This window comes from Archocentrus centrarchus, chromosome 1 (genome assembly GCF_007364275.1).
Source record: "Archocentrus centrarchus isolate MPI-CPG fArcCen1 chromosome 1, fArcCen1, whole genome shotgun sequence".
NCBI lineage: Eukaryota > Metazoa > Chordata > Actinopteri > Cichliformes > Cichlidae > Archocentrus > Archocentrus centrarchus.
The window spans coordinates 13186271-13204808 of NC_044346.1; the positions used below are offsets into that span (position 1 = coordinate 13186271).

At 38.7% G+C, this 18538-nt stretch overlaps 1 protein-coding gene across 3 annotated transcripts in view; it reads left to right on the forward strand.

The window, feature by feature from the left end:
* marchf1 (membrane-associated ring finger (C3HC4) 1) overlaps window positions 1–18538 on the forward strand; it is a 37738-nt gene that overhangs the window by 13775 nt on the left and 5425 nt on the right. Inside the window, exons 4-7 of one of the 3 annotated variants that reach the window (XM_030738520.1) lie at window positions 3359–3500; window positions 7625–8029; window positions 15178–15228; window positions 16519–16592. In XM_030738520.1, the coding sequence (XP_030594380.1) occupies window positions 7943–8029; window positions 15178–15228; window positions 16519–16592 (212 nt within the window). In that variant the 5' untranslated portion in view covers window positions 3359–3500; window positions 7625–7942. Of the gene's footprint in view, window positions 1–3358; window positions 3501–7527; window positions 8030–15177; window positions 15229–16518; window positions 16593–17103; window positions 17312–18538 lie in introns of those variants that run through there. The other 2 variants (XM_030737759.1, XM_030739319.1) reach the window with 2 other exon arrangements.

An 18538-nucleotide genomic window follows, 5' to 3' on the forward strand; every position in this document is an offset into this window, starting at 1 on the left:
CAGTTTTCCTTATGATCTAATAATTAATATATAATCTAATTTATCTGCACCATTCTCTCAGCCAAATTATAAATAAAGCAGTGCCAAAAAATGTAGACTATCACTAAAACATGAAATATATCAAACAAAGCAGCAATTGTTGTCAAAGGAATTAGAGAAGAAATACAAATAGAACAACAAAATGCTGGAAGAGAACTTTTATGTGACAAAAGAGTCAAGGACAAGGCTACAAACCAGAGATTAAATAATGCACGTGGATGAAAATTATGCAACGTTAAAGCCTTCAATTGGGGCTACTTTATCAAATTAATGGTGTTTTTTTGTTGAAAAACAATAGATTTATTTTAAAAGTAACTAATAGAGGCATTAATAATTTATAAATATATATATTAGTAGAAAAGGCACACTCCTAGTTAATTATCAGTGACTAAATTCAATGCAGTCTTATAAAAGAGTCATCCAAATGTAATAAATGCAATAAATTTTGGATTTTGGTTCGGTCTGTTTCAGAGAGGTGCACAAATAAACATATGTGCCACATCCTTTTAATGCTTGTAGTGTTGACAGATTTGACCAAGTTAATAATTACAATAACTGAAGAAATGTCCTGTTTTATTCACTGTTTGTCAGCTGGCTAAAACAGTCTCTTTAGTGAAGCAGGGGGGGTGCCACCATCATGCTGTGCGCTTCTCAGCAGCAGGGAGGACACTGGTTTTGCAGTCAAAGGTGGGTGAAGAAAACCCACTCCTGTCTGAGCAGACAGCTCACATTTCGGCACGATTATCAACCAAAGCACGCAGCCAAGAGTGGAGTAAATGCTGCAGTGGCTTTGGGACAAATAAGATAAGATAAACTTGATTGTCATTTTACATTTGACAGATTTTCACTCTGAGTTGTTTAGGGTAGATTAATTGATGGGCTTTCCCGGTATACTAAACCAAAAGTGCGTCGCTGGCTTAACAGAGCTTCAGGAAAAAGTTGACAATTTTTATTTTCAATGGCCACGACAACGATATATTTCAGCCATGTGGCCTTTCTTCAGAAAATGAGAAGAAAAGGAGGTCATGCAATTTATATACAGCAGTTTGACCCGTGACTGACCTAAGGAGTCACTGGTCATTTACTTTCTGATATGGTACACACAAAGGTTTTTTTTCACCTGTGCCTCAGACAAGTTTTGAATGAGCTCCACCATAATTTCTTTGCTTGTATCTGAATTCCTGGATTTAGAACTGCATGTATTATTTTGCAGAAATTATTTTAGCATATTCCTCTACGGTCAGCTGTTAGTTAAAAGTAGTGCAGCCCACTAGAAGAAGCCTATAATAAAACCTTCTTTCATGAAGCACAGACACTTCACTAACACGTTTTTTTTTAATGTGTGCTCATCTTGGAGGATGTACGATTATTTTTTTGGTACTCAGTGCAGAAGTTAAGTGACAAGCAAGGTGTGTTTATGTTTATGTTTATTGAGATCCCCATTAGCATCAGCAGCATGCTGCATCAGCTATTCTTCCTGGGGTCAGTTTACATAAAAAGACAAATTACATTAATAAACAACAAAAACAAACAAACAAACAAAAACAAATAAACAAAAATCATTACAGATGCAGTATTCAAATAACACATACTTATATTCATAATTTTTAAAAAAGACACACACTTCAATTTAAGATAAAAAGATATTTTAGATTTCGCTTACATAAAAGTATTATACCTTATTTATTTTATAGTATATTTTCAGTTGCTTCTTAAAACTGTCTGCAGTACTTTGTTTAATGTTTTGTGGTAGTGAATTCCATTCATGCATTGCTCTAAACATCACTGTACGTTGGCTTAACCTAGTTTTACATTTTGGCAGAGTGAAACACAGTTCAACCGCATGCCTTGTTGAGTAATCATGGGTATCTTTACTAAATGGTAATTTATGGTAAAACATAGATGGACTTTTTACTGTAATTATGTTATTTAGAAAATTTATCAGTGCATACAACCCTCTATCCTTCACCCATAACCAGGAAAGCTGATTATGCATTTTAGCAACATTTGTCTTAGTGCCACATTTTAGAGCCACACGTGCTGCCCTATTTTGCACCAGTTGTAATTTTTTAATATTGCTTAATGATGTATTCGACCAAACAACAGAGCAATAATCTAAATGAGACAATACAAGAGTTTGAATGACAACTGGAATTGTTTGTTTAGTTAGATATTCCAAACATCTTTTAATAACAGACAAACTACTACCCATTTTAGAAACTACTCTCTGGATATGTTTATCCCAGGAGAGTTTACTGTCTATAAGAATTCCTAAGAGCTTCACCTCTTCCACTTGTTTAACAGATACATCCTTTATATGGAGATCCAGTTGAGGTTTGGCTCTTAGAGAATGATTTGTTCCAATGACAATACTCATTGTTTTAGAAACATTTAAAATGAGTTTGTTACTGTCCACCCAGTCAATTATACATTCAGTCTCTCGTTCAAGATCAGTTTTAATCTCACTAATAGACTTTGCTGCTAGATATACTGTAGTGTCATCAGCAAACATTGAGATGCCAGCTTTACTTAGCACTGATGGTAAGTCATTTGTAAATATCGTATATAGAGTTGGGCCAAGACATCTGCCTTGTGGCACTCCATGTTTTACAGTTTTACTGTCTGAATAGCAGCCATTATAATAGACCAGTTGTCTCCTATCACTAAGATAACTGCTCATGAACAGTAATGCTGATTCTACAAAGCCATAGGATTTAAGTTTCTTCAACAAAATCTCATGATCAATAATGTCAAAGGCAACACAACCCCAATTATATTATTATTTTCCATTTCCCACAACCAGTCATCTGTCATTTGAGTTAGAGCAGTTGCAGTGGAATATTTTTCTTTGTAAGCATGTTGATAATTTGTGAAGAGGTCATTGTCTTTAAAATAGGTGTTAATCTGCTCATGTATAATTTTTTCCATTATTTTACTCAGAATTGGCAGTAAACTAATGGGTCGACAATTTGTTTCAGTAAATGTCATTTTTTTATTTTTTAATAGAGGTATTACTTTCGATACTTTCCAAGTAGACAGAAACTTGTTTTTATTAAAACACTGATTAATTATATGAGTTACTACTGGAGCAATAACTGAGGCTATAGGTTTTAATAGTCGCCCGTCCAGTTTATCCACTCCAGGAGGTTTGTCTTTATCAGTCATAAGTAATGATTCAACTTTTGATATGCATACATTTTTAAAAATAAAATTGCATGTCTTATTACGCATCATTTCATTTATTAGTGAATATGATATATTTTCCTTGTTCAAGGTGCTTCTTAAGGAATCAATTTTGTGTGTGTGTGTGTCTTTGCAGCCATACCATTTGAGCGTGCCCATTCCTCACTAAGCATCCCAGTAAGTGTGAAGAGAGCAAAAACCAGGAGAGAAAACATGATAGTCAGCATCTCCAGCTCAGTAAATGAAGAGGCCATCTATTTACATCTGCTGCTACAGCTGTATGTTGACAGTTTCATCAGTGAGATCATCTGCTTTCCAACATTACAGGACACATTGATTTAAAATGAGCGGTAGACACTTACCGAGTGGGTTACAGGAGCCTTTGGATGTTGATCATCACACAGCAGCTTCATGACACATGACACACACACTTTGCGCTCTCTGCCTGTCTCTCTCTCTCTCTCTCTCCCCCTCTCTCTCTCTGTCATGCACTTGCAAAAGCTGTGAAGAGCTGGCTTACACATCTCTTCTCAAGTTTAGGTGAGATCATGTTAACCCTAATTACTGATGGGGCCCTGATCCTCCCCTGTGTGTGTGTGTGTGTGTTTGTGCGTGTTCTTTACAGCAGAAAGTCCTGAGTGCAAAAGCATACATATTTATTTCAAGGATGTTGCCTTTCCTGGGACTTTGTCTGGTGAGATGATAAGAGTTTTCACATGTCTGTGCCTGCATGAAGACTTGCTTCAGAAACAGAAACAGAAACTTTCTGTGGAAGAATTTTTTTTTCTCTCAAAGTTTGTGTTGTGGTAAAATTATATGCTGGAGCCGCACCCATCTTTAGTGCCTACATCTAGTAAACACTTGTGTTCTCTTAAATGTACAATGAAAAACTGAAGCTTTACAGATCACAAGCGTTAAAGAAATAGTGTTTCTTTCTTTCTTTCTTTTTTTTTTTTTTAAACAAGAGACCACAAAGAGTATTTGTTCTGATTTCCATTGAATTTTTTGTGGCAATGTATTTTTTAGTGCATATACACCAGTAAAAAGGATGTGGGTGGGCAGTCATATCTGGGACATTTCTTTGACCACATCTCTAAACCCAAAACTGTCTGTGCTCTTAGCAAGCTGTTAATGTTCTCTCATCTTCTTCCTCTGTATATAGAGGGGAGTGCTGTCCATGTGAACAAGTTGTGTATATATACTCTGTATTTAAGATGTTCATTTAGAGACATTATAAGAGCGAGAGACAGACTGCAGGTTTTAAGATCTTGGGGGCAAAGTCATCAAATCAAATTTGACTGGTGATTTTGTACCTGCAGCTTGAATGTCCTGCTGACCATAAAAAATGAAATTAACAATTAAATTGACAGTGCTTTAAAATAACTGCCCGAATAAGTGTCTGGAGGGGTTTCAGGAATGCTGTTGAGAGCTGAGACTTTCCTCTCGAAGAACTTTGGTTCATGGTTCACTGCCCATAAAACTGATTCAGCACATGAAAGAATTTCTAGGAAATCCAGCAGTTTGGAGAAGTAAAAAAACTGAAAGCAGCACTGGATGTTCATTAAAATAAGACAATTTTAAAAGATTTGAATAAACTGAACTTATAACTTGCATGATGCAATTTTGAAATCTTCTTTTGAGAATAAATGCTAGCTGATTATCTGTAAAAATGCTTCTCAACCAACCAACCTGTCAAAGTGTCATCAGTGTGGTGTAGTGGTCAACATATTTGCCTTACAGATGAAAGATATTCAGTTCAAGACTGGGAGGAGGCACAAACCCACCCTCAGGGGGTCACCAGCTGGTGCACCACTAATGATGGATAAATGGGAGGGTTGGAAGGGCCTGCCAAACCATTTCTGTGTCCCCTGAGATGTGCAGCTTGGAGGCAGTTTGTAGTTGTTCATTGGTGATTCTAAATTGCTCATAGGTGTGAATGGTTGTCTGTCTCTGCGACAGACTGGTGACCTGTCCAGGTTGCACCCCGCCTCTCGCCTCATGGCAGCTGGGATAGGCTCCAACCCTGTGACCCTGAATCGGATAAGCAGAAAAAAATGGATGGATGTCCAAATTGGCAGTTTGAACTGCATACGTACCACCCCATCAACAAAATGTTGGTACACTGTGGAAATCTGAATGCAAGGATTCTTCAGATCTTAAAAATTCTGTGCTTAGTTAAAAATAACACAAAAGCAGTTTTTCAAAACTGGGAATTTCTGAATTTTTTTTAAACTATACATTTTCATATTGAATTTGATTGCAGCTATATATGTTGGGAAAAGTTAAAAAAAAAAAAAAAAGCTTTGCAGAGAAGGCCGTGCTCGTTTTGACAAGACAATGTGAAAACATTCTGTATTACAGTAGCATGGCTTCATATTAAAAGCCGTAAAACGTGCTAAATTACTAAAATCCTTATAGAAACAAGTCTCGCAACTCTCAGAACACCTCTGGGCACATACAGCCACGTGATAAAGAAAGTTTTCACAGGACTCTGTGCAGTCTTTTGAAGAACTAAGTACACCGCATGATTCAGTAGCTTGTAGAACCACTTTTAGCAGCAACAATTTGAAGTAATTCTTTTCTGTGTGACTTTATCGGTGTCTCTCATGGTGGGTTTTGACCTGCTTTTCTTTGGAATTCAGTTCATTAAGGTTTGTGGCTGTTTGTTTATGTGCGGTCAGTTTGAGGTCTGGATTTTGACTGAGACATTGCCAGTCAAAATCCAGATGCCTCAGTGATTCCTTTTTTTAGCCATTGTCTTACATAACATTACACCTGGAGCCTAATGTATAGAATCACAAATCAAAATTGCAAGAAAATGCTTAAAATGTGTTACTTTGCCTCCAAATAAGATTTTTAAAAGCCTCCTCTTTGACGCTATCTCTGCTGTTTAAAATTCAGGATTCTTTGCGTACCTTGTCTCTCTCTTAATATCTCTGAAACTGGCCTGCCTGCATTCCAGACCTGTCACTCACTGAAAAAACATTTGGAGCATTACAAAATGAATAATACAACAAAGGAGGCCCTTACCTCCTGAGCAGCTGAAATCCTGCTGCAACAGTGGAAAAACATTTGGACTCCTCAGCTCACAAATGCTTACAGAAGAGGTGATGCAACACAGCAGTGCCACGCACACTAATGGTTCACCATGCCATCATGTATGATTGCTTATGAGCTGAGCACCAGTAACAAACTGGGTAGTATCTCCTCTTTCTAGCCCAGGCACCACGATTTCCTGAATTTGACTCAGAGAATGTGTCAACATCCTTCTAATTCATTCATTCATTCGTTTTAATAATGTAGGGTCTTTCCTCTACAATATCAAGTGCCTTGAGGTGACTGTTGTTGTGAATTGGTGCTATATAAATAAAATTGAATTGAATTGAATTAGTTTGAACATTTCTGCATCTTGATTAAGTTAAAACACTGCATGACAGGCTCACGGCTTTTCCCTTGTGTGCAGACATTCCTCTGAATCTTTTAATGGCATAATGCAGTGCAGTTCTACATTAAGAAATATTGAGTGGTTTCCTGTTTCTGAAAGACTCAACCCGTTTGGAAAAGTTTGTGAACGTTTGTGTTTGTTTGGGTGCCATTTTCAGTGTTCATTGTGTTTACATTTGTCCCAGCTTTTTTGGGGGGGAAGTTGTGCACTCATATTGATTGAAGGAGTTCAGTTCAAGTTTTTTTTTTTTTATATAAAAGTCAGTCAGGAAGAATAAGGCCATCACCTGTAAAACTACTACTTTTTCAGAGGTTGTCTTGTTGTTGCCTCTTCAGGACACCTGTTGTCACAGTTTAACTACTGGTAGTAGTTTCTCCAGCACTGCCTGAGCATGTCTATGACGATGCTTTCGTCACCTCCCTCAGCCACTGCTAACGAGTGATTACTTTAAGTCACACATTTTCCAGTTATATCAATCATAATCCTTGTGACCTGAGACCATGTGAAATGGGATTACATCCTCGCCACCCACACACACCCACGCACACACACTGTTCTGAGTGAAGACTCTGATATGGCTGGGTACGATGTGTGTAGGTTTCCTTTCACAGTGAGTCAGATATTAATGTGTGTTTAATCGTTTAACATGACTGAAGAAATGAGGTGTGTGTGTGTGTGTGTGTGTGCGTGTATGAGGGGAGTGCTGTCCATGTGAACAAGTTGTGTAAGCTTATTAGCAACACCACTGGTCTGAGGAGGAGATTGAGGTTAGTCTAAGCCCTAATCCTCGTGGACCTTATGCTTGTTATACGGCAACAAAATCCTGGCTCCTCCCCCCTCCACACACACACACACACACACACACACACACACACACATCACAACAGCACAGTTTCCCTGCCTCCTTGTTTACTGCTCAGCTCCATCTCAACTCTTCCTCTCTTGTCTCACTCTCAGGGGGGAGGAAGAGGAGGAGGAGAAGGTGCACACTGTTGAGTAGTTTCCCAGTCGTCATGACGACCTCACACCCCACCATCTTTGGAGCTGTCTTCTTGTTGCCACGGTGACCTGATCCTATTTCATCTCCACTCTTCTTGATGATCCGGATTGGCCTGACAAATAAGAGCAATCCGGGAGTGGCGTCTCCTTTTTCAGAAACGAGCTTGTGGATGGGACAGCAGATCCCACACGGGGACGTAGATCGGAGGACAGGACTGTGCTGTGTGCTGGGAATGCTGTGGGAGTAACTCCTGAGTGTTGCCTGGAAACAGCAGCATGCCAGTACAACAGATAACTGTGGTTCCAGCCAGGGACACAGCCAGCAACGGCAAGGGTGCTCTTCGCTCCAAAGACAAGAACGAGGTGAGTCTCTGTCCTCATAACTCTAGATTTACTGAGGGGTGAGTAAAGATTTTGTGTTGGTTGTGTTGTTGTTGTTTTGGATAAGACTTAAAAGTAGCACAAAGTTGGTGATGCTACAGAGATTTAAGATTGCAGAAAAGTTATTTCTGTTGTCAAAAGGCAGGAGTAAATAGACTGAGTATTAATCTTGAGGATGCCATATGTCTATGTGTGCGTTTGTATCAGCCTCCAGTTTCAGTTCCCAGCCTTTTCAGCTCACTCACTGAGCAGTACACATGTACAGTATAGATGTACTCAGCAGCCTTTTATCACTGATCCCTAACTTGGGGTTTGGCACTTTCAGCCGTGTCTTCAGTAAGGCCTGACATCATATCTATCACATCACTGAAGGATTAAAGTCCATCAGTTCATATCATATAAAACATTACACAGAGTCACATCATGTCACAGGCAAAGGTGCAGAGCTGCTGGAGCGCAGTTCATATACATGTTCACTCCAACCATTGCTGAAGCATTTTTCATGCAGGAGAGCCCGCTAAACACATTTGTTGCCTTGCTATTTAAGGTGTGTCTAACTATATGACATCAACTTATGTGAGAAAACATTCCACCTTAAAAGTTCCCTAGTAGCTGCATTTCCTCATTTGTTTATTCTAACTTAGTTCACCATAGTGGTTACATAATCTTAGAAAGGAGCCTAAACTTGACCTCAATTCACAGTGGTGCTCTGGTACTTAAACAAAAAGTGCTTAACACCTGGTTACAGGATGTCATAGAGCTTCACATGAAGAATTGCTCTAACCTGTGTGCACAAATAAATAAATAAATATTGGTGGTGGTGGTGGTACAGTAAGGCAATGTGTGATAGCAACACTGCCTGTTATGTTGGGGCTGTCATGATCTTTTTTAATAATGTAACCTGCTTTCTGTACTCTTTACCCATTTACTTCACTACACTATTTTATTATGTAATAAACAGCAGATGTTATCAATAAAGCATCATGTCCACTCAAGTCAGGTCAATTTGAATTATTTGTTATCCAAAATCTGAATGAATGGGCTTCAGAGCTTGTACAGCAAATAGCATCTTCTATTCTTAGACACTCAAATCAAGCAGATTTCATACTTCTGTTTTTCTTGCTATACAAAGAGGAAAGGAAATCAGGTTATTTAAAAATAAAAAAAGTACAGCAAGAAATTTAAGATACAAAGATGTCGTTAAGATGAGTTAAAGATCAAGAGCTAACTTGCAAGTACACTGGTATGGCCCCAACCAGAAAGTAAATATCTGACATTTATAGTACTGTGCAAAAGTCTTGAGCTAACCCTTATTGCTCTATATTTTGCTTCCAAGCAGCCTGACTTTCTTGTAATTTTTAAAGTGGTCTTGAGCAATAGTTCTAGTTCTAGTTCTCAAGTGATGAATCTGTGTTGTGTCTATACATAATAGACAACTTAGCAAAGAGACAATTTTAAATTGGATTTTTTTGGCACTTTATTACTAGCAGCCTCTCACAAAACCGCATCATTTGTTCTCGTTTCTTTAGTTGAATCTCTGAAAAATGCCAAAGAAAACACAGTCTGACAGACATAAAACATTGTATTTTTGCACCAACAAGGTGATTCTCAAAGATGAAAATGTATCTCAAATCTCTGCATGCTATGCAGTGTGTCCTTTAAAATTTGATTAAACTAGTCAAGTGGAGGACAAAAGAAAAAGTGGCAGAAAAAAAAAATCTACAGCAAAAACTCTACAGTATCTGAAAGTCATGTCCTCATGAATAGGAAATAAATCCAGCAAAGACCTGACACAGGACCTGAGAGATGCATCTGCCCCTTCAGTTGATCCATCTACTGTTCACTAAAGCCTCATCAGAAACGGTCTCAGTGGAAGGGTGGCTGTCAAGAAGCCATTCTTAAGGAAGGGAAACAGAGAGAAAAGGCTGAGGTCTGACAAATGACACAAGAACTGATGGAGTGATTAATCCAAATTTGAAATTTTTCGTTCAAATCATCATAAACACGTACAGAGGAGATCAGGAGAGCGGAACAACAATGAGTGGCTAAAGCCATCTGTAAAACATAGTGGAACCTCTGTCATGGCTTGGGGCTCCATTTCAGCCAGTGGTGTTGGAGATCCTGCCAAAATTGATGGGTTTACAGTACTGTGCAAAAGTCTTGAGCCACCCCTCATTCATATTTTGCTAGGAAAATGGGAAATAAATTCAACCACTTATTGTGTGTGTAAACATCCATGGAGATACAGTATATAAGGCAAAAGCAGAGTTTGTATAATTCAAACGAGCTTGAAAGTCAATAATAACCTGTCCAGGTTTATTCTCCAACACAGTCTGAACTCTCTTAGGCAGCTTTCTTGTCATTTCTTTAACTAGTCTTCAGGAATAGTTCTCCAGGCGTCTCCAGGACATTCAAAGCTCTTCTTTGGATGTGGGCTGCCTTCTGTTCTGTTCTCCATCAAGATCATCCCACACTGCTTCAATAATGTTGAGGTCCAGGCTGTGGGGAGACCAATCCATGACTGATAGTGTTCCATTGTGTGTGTTTTTAATATCCAGGTATGCTTTTACTGCATTGGCAGTGTGTTTGGGATCATTGTTAGGCTGATAAATGAAGCACTGACAATCAGATGCTTCCCACATGGTATTATATGGTGGATACATGGATTTCCATGTTTTTAAACTATGGCTTGTGCTTATAAAGCCCTAAAACCCATTTTCATTCTCCAGTGCATCTTAAAATGATCTGTTTCTGATTGATATCAAAGTTAGAATTTGCTTAACAGTGGTTGTTAGTTTGGTCTGTGACTCAGGGTTTTGAGTTATTCATTCTAATGGATTTATATCTGTTGTCCTCACCTGAATTTTCATAGTAGCTTATTGAGCACTTCATATTATAAAGACATACTTTGAAGTTGTTTAAAGCAGAGATTCTGTAAAATGCATCACTTCCAAATATAAAGTGTGCAGCTGCAGCGTCATAGTTGGTTGTCTAAATGTGGCTGTAGGTGTGTTTGATCGTATGCCAGAGTACAGAACCAAAATACATCCTTCTGTCCACGCTACATCACTTAATCCCCTCTGCAGAAACATGCACATGTCCACACATAGACTCGCCAGAATCTCTGCTGTGCATCAGAGCCAGAGTGGCTACATAGGAGTTGAGGCTCAGGTAAGTGACAGCAGGACACTACCTCTGAAACATTACTTTATTACTGGAGAACTCTTAGATATAGTGTTCGTACTCCTGGATGAATGATGTGTTTCACTGTGGTCTTTTGATGGTCAGTTTCTTCTTGCCCTGGTTTGCAGTACAGTGGTTTCTAGCTACAAGGGCTTTGATGCATCTCAGGTGGACTTAGAAGGAGTCAGTGTAGAAATGTCAGTGCTTTATTTTCTCTAAGAATTCATTACAAAACATTTTTTATGTGTTTAACCCTGATATTAAGAATTGTATAGTAGAAATTGCTTTCATGTCTGTATAGTATAATTATCCTTATCTTTATGTGCCAGCCAAAGAATTAGAGTCAGTACAATAAAATGCTGCCACTGTACAGATGCTATGAACATGATCATTATTATGGTATGTCTCGTGTATGTTATGCTCACCTGCTAAATGCCACCTGCACCAGCTAAAGTTTCTTCTTGCTTTTCTGATGATGAACCTTTGTTGTCATATAGATGTGTTTCATATTGATGTGAAGTCCCCTGGTTTAGAAAGGCAACAAGCTATTTTACATATTCACACAATGAGCAACTTAGAAAATGCCAACGAATACACAAAGTGTGAATTTATCACCAAATTGCTGTTGTGCAGTCTTAACACCGCCGTTGCTTTGTGTGAAACATATTGTGCACATATGCTTTATAAAATACCAGATAATGTATCTTACTGGGTGTGTGTAGGAGTTATTATTAGCTGTCGGACCAACACGAGCTGACTTCCCTGTTTTTGGCTTCTTTCCTTACCTGAGACAAGTTTGTCATTTGTATGTACTCTCCATTGAAAGGAAGCCTGCTGGAATTATTTTTGGCTTTGCCGGCCATATGAGGCGGCAAGACTGAGTAGCGATTGAGAAGTAGTTGCTAGTTCCTCCCACAAGAAATGGGCTGGAAGACTGAAGGAGTGTTTAGCCTAGCTTAGCACAAAGACTGGAAGCAGGAGCCTTTTTTTAAGCCATGTTAAACGCCATTTGGAGCAACAGAATGCAGACAGGAAATTCGAAGCAATCTTCCCATCTATTTCTTTTAGTGGCAATGTCTGCTTAAACCCACTGTTTGTGTAGCTGATGTTGGTTGCGTTTGGGGGCTAAGCTTTTCATTTTAATGGAAAAATAGTTTAAAAAAAAAAAGAGACTTCTTTAATCCTGTCAAAGCTGTAGTCTTTGATCACCCACACCAAGGTTTTTTGACGCTTTAGAGGTTTCCTGGACCACAAAAACGTAGCCCGACAGAAAGGAATTAGATGACTAACAGCTAAACATAAACAGCTGTATCTTCTCAGAAATACCCATTTTTTGGTTGATGTGAAACACTGGATAGATATATGTGGAAGCTGTGAGTAATCATAATTGGTCACAAACATGTGAACAGGACCCAGTTCGCGTGTTGATCTCTAACAGCCAGAGGAGTGTTTGCTTTGACTCCAAGCAGGACTGCACTGATTTAAAAGTGGCTATCAGAAAATCCCTTGATCAGCTTAGATGATGCAGTTCACTGCCTGTCGGTGTCTCTTATTTATTTCAATGATCTGCACAGAGTGTACCCACAACTGTGGCGGTGTGTGGGCTGATGCACGCAAGCTCTGCTTTTCCTCTTATATGTCAAGTATTTAAAAAAAAAAAAATAGAAAAACCACCTACATTCAAAATTCCAACTTTGAACTCCACAAACATCCTGTAAGATACATAAATCTTCACAAATTTCATCCCATTATAGTGTCCACATCCACACTGACAGGTGTTATACTATAATACTATATACATATATATGTAAATACAGACATGGTTGGTAGGATTTATCATGTACTACCTTAACATACATGTACTGTCAGCTGCTATATTTATATTTGAATCAAGGCCATCAGAATATTTTAATCAATATTATTATTGAAAATCCCATCAATGGAATCAACAATATGGGCTTTTATGACTATGAAATTTCCTAAAAACTAATATCTGTTGACTTTCACTTTCCCACAGACTGTGATTTTCACAGCAGTGCCAAAGACTGGGACGATCCAGCAAATTAGTTTGCACACGTGTAGAAGCACAGTGGTTTTAAATTCCCTCAGAATGCAGTTCTGAGTTTAAATGCAAAGACACTTTAATATAATTAGCAGCATTAACTCATGCAAACCCTGGGCAGAGACTGTTGAGGAATAAAAGTATATTATTGGAATGTGATTAACACCTCCGTTCCTTCAGGGAAGATGAATATGACAGAGTAAGATAAGATGGGTACTCCTTTTGGGGAAAGTCGCAGTCCTGAAAGTAATGACTGATGGATTTGCATCTTTGATTTTACGTTTTGTTAATTCAATCTGTTGCCAGAACGAAAAATAATGCCAGCTTTATCCATGGTGTCCATATTAAAGCAGTGATTTCTCTTTTTGCTTTTATTCTGTTTGATGTTTCGTTTCATTCTCCATTTCTCACCCACTACAGTACCAGACAGTTGGTAGGTTAGCTAGCTTGAGCTCATGCCATGCTCCCTGTATGTGTGTGAATGTGTGTGGTAGGGACTAATTTTAACTATTACTTAATACAATATCCAGCATATATCCACAACTAGGCCAGATTTAATCCCATAATGCACCCGGCTGTCAGTGCAAACATCCATGTGGCTGAGGATGAAAGCCAACCCGAAATATGTGCATGAACAGGAAAAATTAATTGTTTGCTGCGATAGCTCCACTTCATCTGCATCACCTATACTGTGATCTGTAGATTTCCCAACACACAGCCAGCTGAGCTGATTCGAATTGAGTCATTTTGTCATTTTTTTCATAAATTATTTGGACCCAGATGTCTGCAGCAACAGGCTCGGCCAATCAGGGTTTAAATCAAGAAGTCACGAATTTATGTGGGCAAAGAAACAATGATAAGCTAGGTTTCTGTTATATGATGGTTTATATACAGTAATATTTAAAGTGTGTTGAAATTAATTTGGCATCAAATACCAGAGAAGATATTTTCTTTCACGGTGGTTTACCAGCGTTTACACCTGGTAACGTCCACACACCACCGTCTACTGGTAACTGAAACCTGTGGAAAGCTACAGATGTCTGCTGGTTGAGTTCAAGGTCTAATGGGTGAATTCGGTGCTCAGGGCAGTTCTAGAAAAAGTGCCTTAAGTTGCCTTTAAATAGAGACACATTGCAGAGCAGCATCTCGTGCTCTTAGCAGGACAGCCAGTTAATAGGATTGCCTGGCTTTAGCTCAGGTCACAATGAAGTAGCAAGGACATGAGGCTGTGCACGACTCTTGATGCTGGATTTTAAACACAGTAGGACCACTCATCACTGAATACCAGCTGGTGTTAAAAGCTGCTTAGTTTGATTATGACAGCTTTGTTTTTATTGCAAACCATTAGTGTGTCTGACTTCTGTCATTAACTAAACACAAAACTTATGAAGTGCCACTACATTCCTCACCTTACTGACTTTTGTGTGTGTGTGTGTGTGTGTGTGTGATAGCAGTTTGAAGCTGGAACAACCAGGTGATTTAGAAACTAAATCTAAAACTATTATATGGCATCGGTTTTTCAAAATAAATAAATAAAAACATTTGCTGCTTTTCTCTGCTCTATATTCAGGTTCCTAAAATTGGGCATATTCAAGTATTTTTATGGACTTTATGACTTATCTATCATTTTCACACATAAAAAAAACAGCAGCAACTCTACAGCAGATTGCACTAAAACATACTTGGATGACTCAGTCTTTAGCTAAAGTTGACACGAGGGCTGTAAAATATTGTTTCAATATGATTTTATGGTTCTATCTGGAGCCAAAGAAATCATCGGTTTAAAAGCCTCGGGCTCCACAGCTGCTGTGTGCTATTAAAGCATCACATCCTTCTCTGTGTTTATTGGGCTCTAATGATTTTCTGTCTCTTCTTCTCCCTACAGGGGAGGAAGGCACCTGGGCGCTCAGGGAGTCGATCCAGCAACATCTCCAAGGTAACCGTTAAATATCGGCACTGAAAGCCCTAAACTCAAGGTCATAGTTCATAGTGAACAGTAACATTGTTTATTTGAGCACAGTCTGATGTGTGAGAATGTGGTTAGCCTGTGTATCACACTTAGAGTAGAGCTAAGTGTTTCTAAAACATCAAGTGCACACTGTTGAGTGTCTCATACAGGGTACTAAATTATCATTTAAGCGCCACTAATTCAGATTTTTCGTATAAACATGAATCTTCATTTCAAATTCTTCAGGTCTCTTAAGTTTTTTCACATCTATAAGTTATTTTATGCACAACCTTTAAATAAACTAGAAGTCTCACCACCCTCACCCTGGTTTTTAGCAGTAGTGGACAGCTGTTTTTAACAAACGTAGTCTCATCAGTATGAGCAGCTGAAGAATCTGTTCAGCATATTCGATTAGTTGAGATTAGTTGAGACCCAGCCAGAGTTAAAAGCAGATTTCAGAATACAGAAGTTGAGTTTTTTTCCACATGACCAGAAATCTGTCTCAAAATAAATCTTAAAGTTACTGTGCTGTTGTTAGACATGAAAACATGCAGTTGTTTGTTAACATATTAGCCACAGCAGCTTTAAAAATCGTAATCAGTCTAGGATGTGGGTTTGTTAGCTTATTTTGGAGTTCTGTTGCCCCCAAATGGCACAGTCTGTGATTTACAACATAATATGGGTGAATAAATGAGGTGCAGGTCAAATACCTACTCTTTCCTACTGATTACTGAATGCAAGTTTAGTGAAAATAAAAACCTCTGAAACAAGAGAATAATGAGTTCACAACTATATTATATGGCATTTTATAGTATTTCCCTAAATTCAAAGTACATATGGACTACAGTACTAGGAAATCATTCTTATTCCTGGGTGTTATCAGGGAATGCTGAATTTTCACTTATTAACAAACATTACTGCAGTGTGTATGAGAGAATATAAAAGAGTTGTGCTCAAATTTTATAACTGTACCACGAGGAGCTAAATTACCCTCCAGAAAATTAACAATTTTTATATATTGCCTATATTTTGTGCCTATATTTTGTGCATTAGGTAACACTTAAAAGCCCAGCACCTAAGGGGTACAGTATGGGGTCAACCACATGAGAAGTGAGAGTACATTAAGGGTACCTTTGATACCCTAGGTCTTAGGTTACTGGGTGCTTAAGGAGGGCCTTCTACAAAAATAAATTAAACCAGAGTTCATTACCGCTGCACCCACATTTGAGCACCAGTAAGCATTTAGTGGTACCTGATGGAGGATGTTGGTTTTTGCAGGCTAGCAACTCGACTGCAGGACTTACGACAGCCTCAAGGGCATCAATAACACCCTCTGCTCAGGACATATGCAGGTAAGACTGCTCTCTTTAAGTATTACCAACAGTTAGAGTTACCTGGGAAGAAAGACGCCATTCCCTGCCTATGTGCAAACATCTTTCTTAAAGCCAAGAGCAGCCAGACTTCTCTAAGTGATATTAATATGCACACTTCTCCACTGAGTGGGAGACTGAATTAGTATGGTCTGCTGCACCCCCAGGGCATAACAAACTTAAAATGTGTGCTGTGGTGCTCCCACAGTGCAATCAATGGGAGGAAGATGACTGATTGCAGAAATGGGATCCTTCAGCTTATTATACCCACTGGTGGTGTGGTTTCCACACTGGCAGGCTCAGTCCTTTGGCTTCATAGCCAAAATAAGGCTGTGTGTGTGTGTGTGTGTGTGTGTGTGCGCGCGCGCACGCGCCTGGGCCTAAATTTGCTGTCCTCAGTTCATTCCATATTCACTGATTACCTGTTTTTATTTAGCTTGATCATAACCCTCAGTTTCCATTCTGTTTCGTGTTTCCTGTTTTTTATGTGCAGTTTCTGTCTGACTGCAGTCATCTTTAAACAAAACAGCATCAGCAACCGCTAAGAGCAAGAAAGAAGAATGTCAGAAAGATGTCATGTGGAACCAGACCTAATTCTGTCATTTGGAAATTAACCCAAATGATGTAGTGGTATACTAGTGCAGGAAGTTCAGCTTTTATTGAGGTTTTGAAAATTTGCTTTTTCAATCAGTATACCAGATGTGAGTGGACTGGATTCACGCACTTATAGGTGTAGTCCTGTAAAAAAACAAAACAAAAACAAACTACGTACAGCCTTACTGTTGCCATAGGAATTCAGAGGGTAAGTAGTAGCTAGGTGCTACTAATTAAATTCACCGGATTAATTGATCATCAGCAAGTGGGCACAGTGAAAGCAGAGGTTTTTGGAGTTTGCTGCTCTGATGCATTTAGGCCACAGTTTTCTGAGGAGTAGAATCACAGCAAATTCACCCCAAGGTCAGACCATGCAATGGTTAGAGAAGGTGAAAAACAAAACTGAGAACTACATTTCAGACTCTACACGCCTCAATTAGCATGCTAAATGTTAAAGTTCATGAGAGTACAAGTAGAAAAAGACTGAACCAGTATGGCTTATTTGGAAGGGCTGCCGGGAGAAAGCATCTTCTCTCTAAAAAAGAACATGGCAGCACAGCTTAGGTTTACAAAGTTGCATTGAAATAAACACAAGACTTCTAGAACAATGTCCTTTGGACAGATGAGACCAAATCTTCCAGGTACAGCAGCAAATCTACAACAGAATGAATGAAAAAGGAAAGAATCAAAGTGTCCTAATGGTCCAGTCAAAGTCCAGACCTCAACCTGATTGAAATGCTGTGGTGGGACCTTCAGAGACCTGTGCGTAAACAAACGCCCACAAACCTCAATGAACCGAAGCAACATTGTAAAGAAGAGTGGGCCAAAATTCCTCCACAATGATGTGAGAGAGACTGATAAAGTCATGCAGAAAACAATTACTTCACGTTATTGCTGCTAAAGGTTGTTCTACAAGCTACTGAATCTTGTAAAAAAAAAAAATAATGACAGTGTAATATGTTGTGTTGTTCATCTCGGGCTGTATTTACCTAATCTTAAGACCTGGTAAGGACTTGATCAATTTTATTTATTATTTCCCAATATGTAACACCTTGCTCAGAGGAACAGGCCTACTGGGTGTGGTGAGGTTTACAGGTTACTCATTTCTATGGCTAACATAGATGGACCTATTACCTCCATTCTTTTGGAGTGGAGGGAGTAATGTAGGAAATTTATATCTTAAGGCAGTCTGCATGACTGCATAATATTATTATTAAGTTAAAGACTTTATTTTGTAAGCTGAGTGAACTGACCCTTTAAATTCATGCAACTACGTTTCAGCCCATTGGTTTAGTTTTGTCACAGTCATGTTTTTCCATCTTGTTTCACCTTAT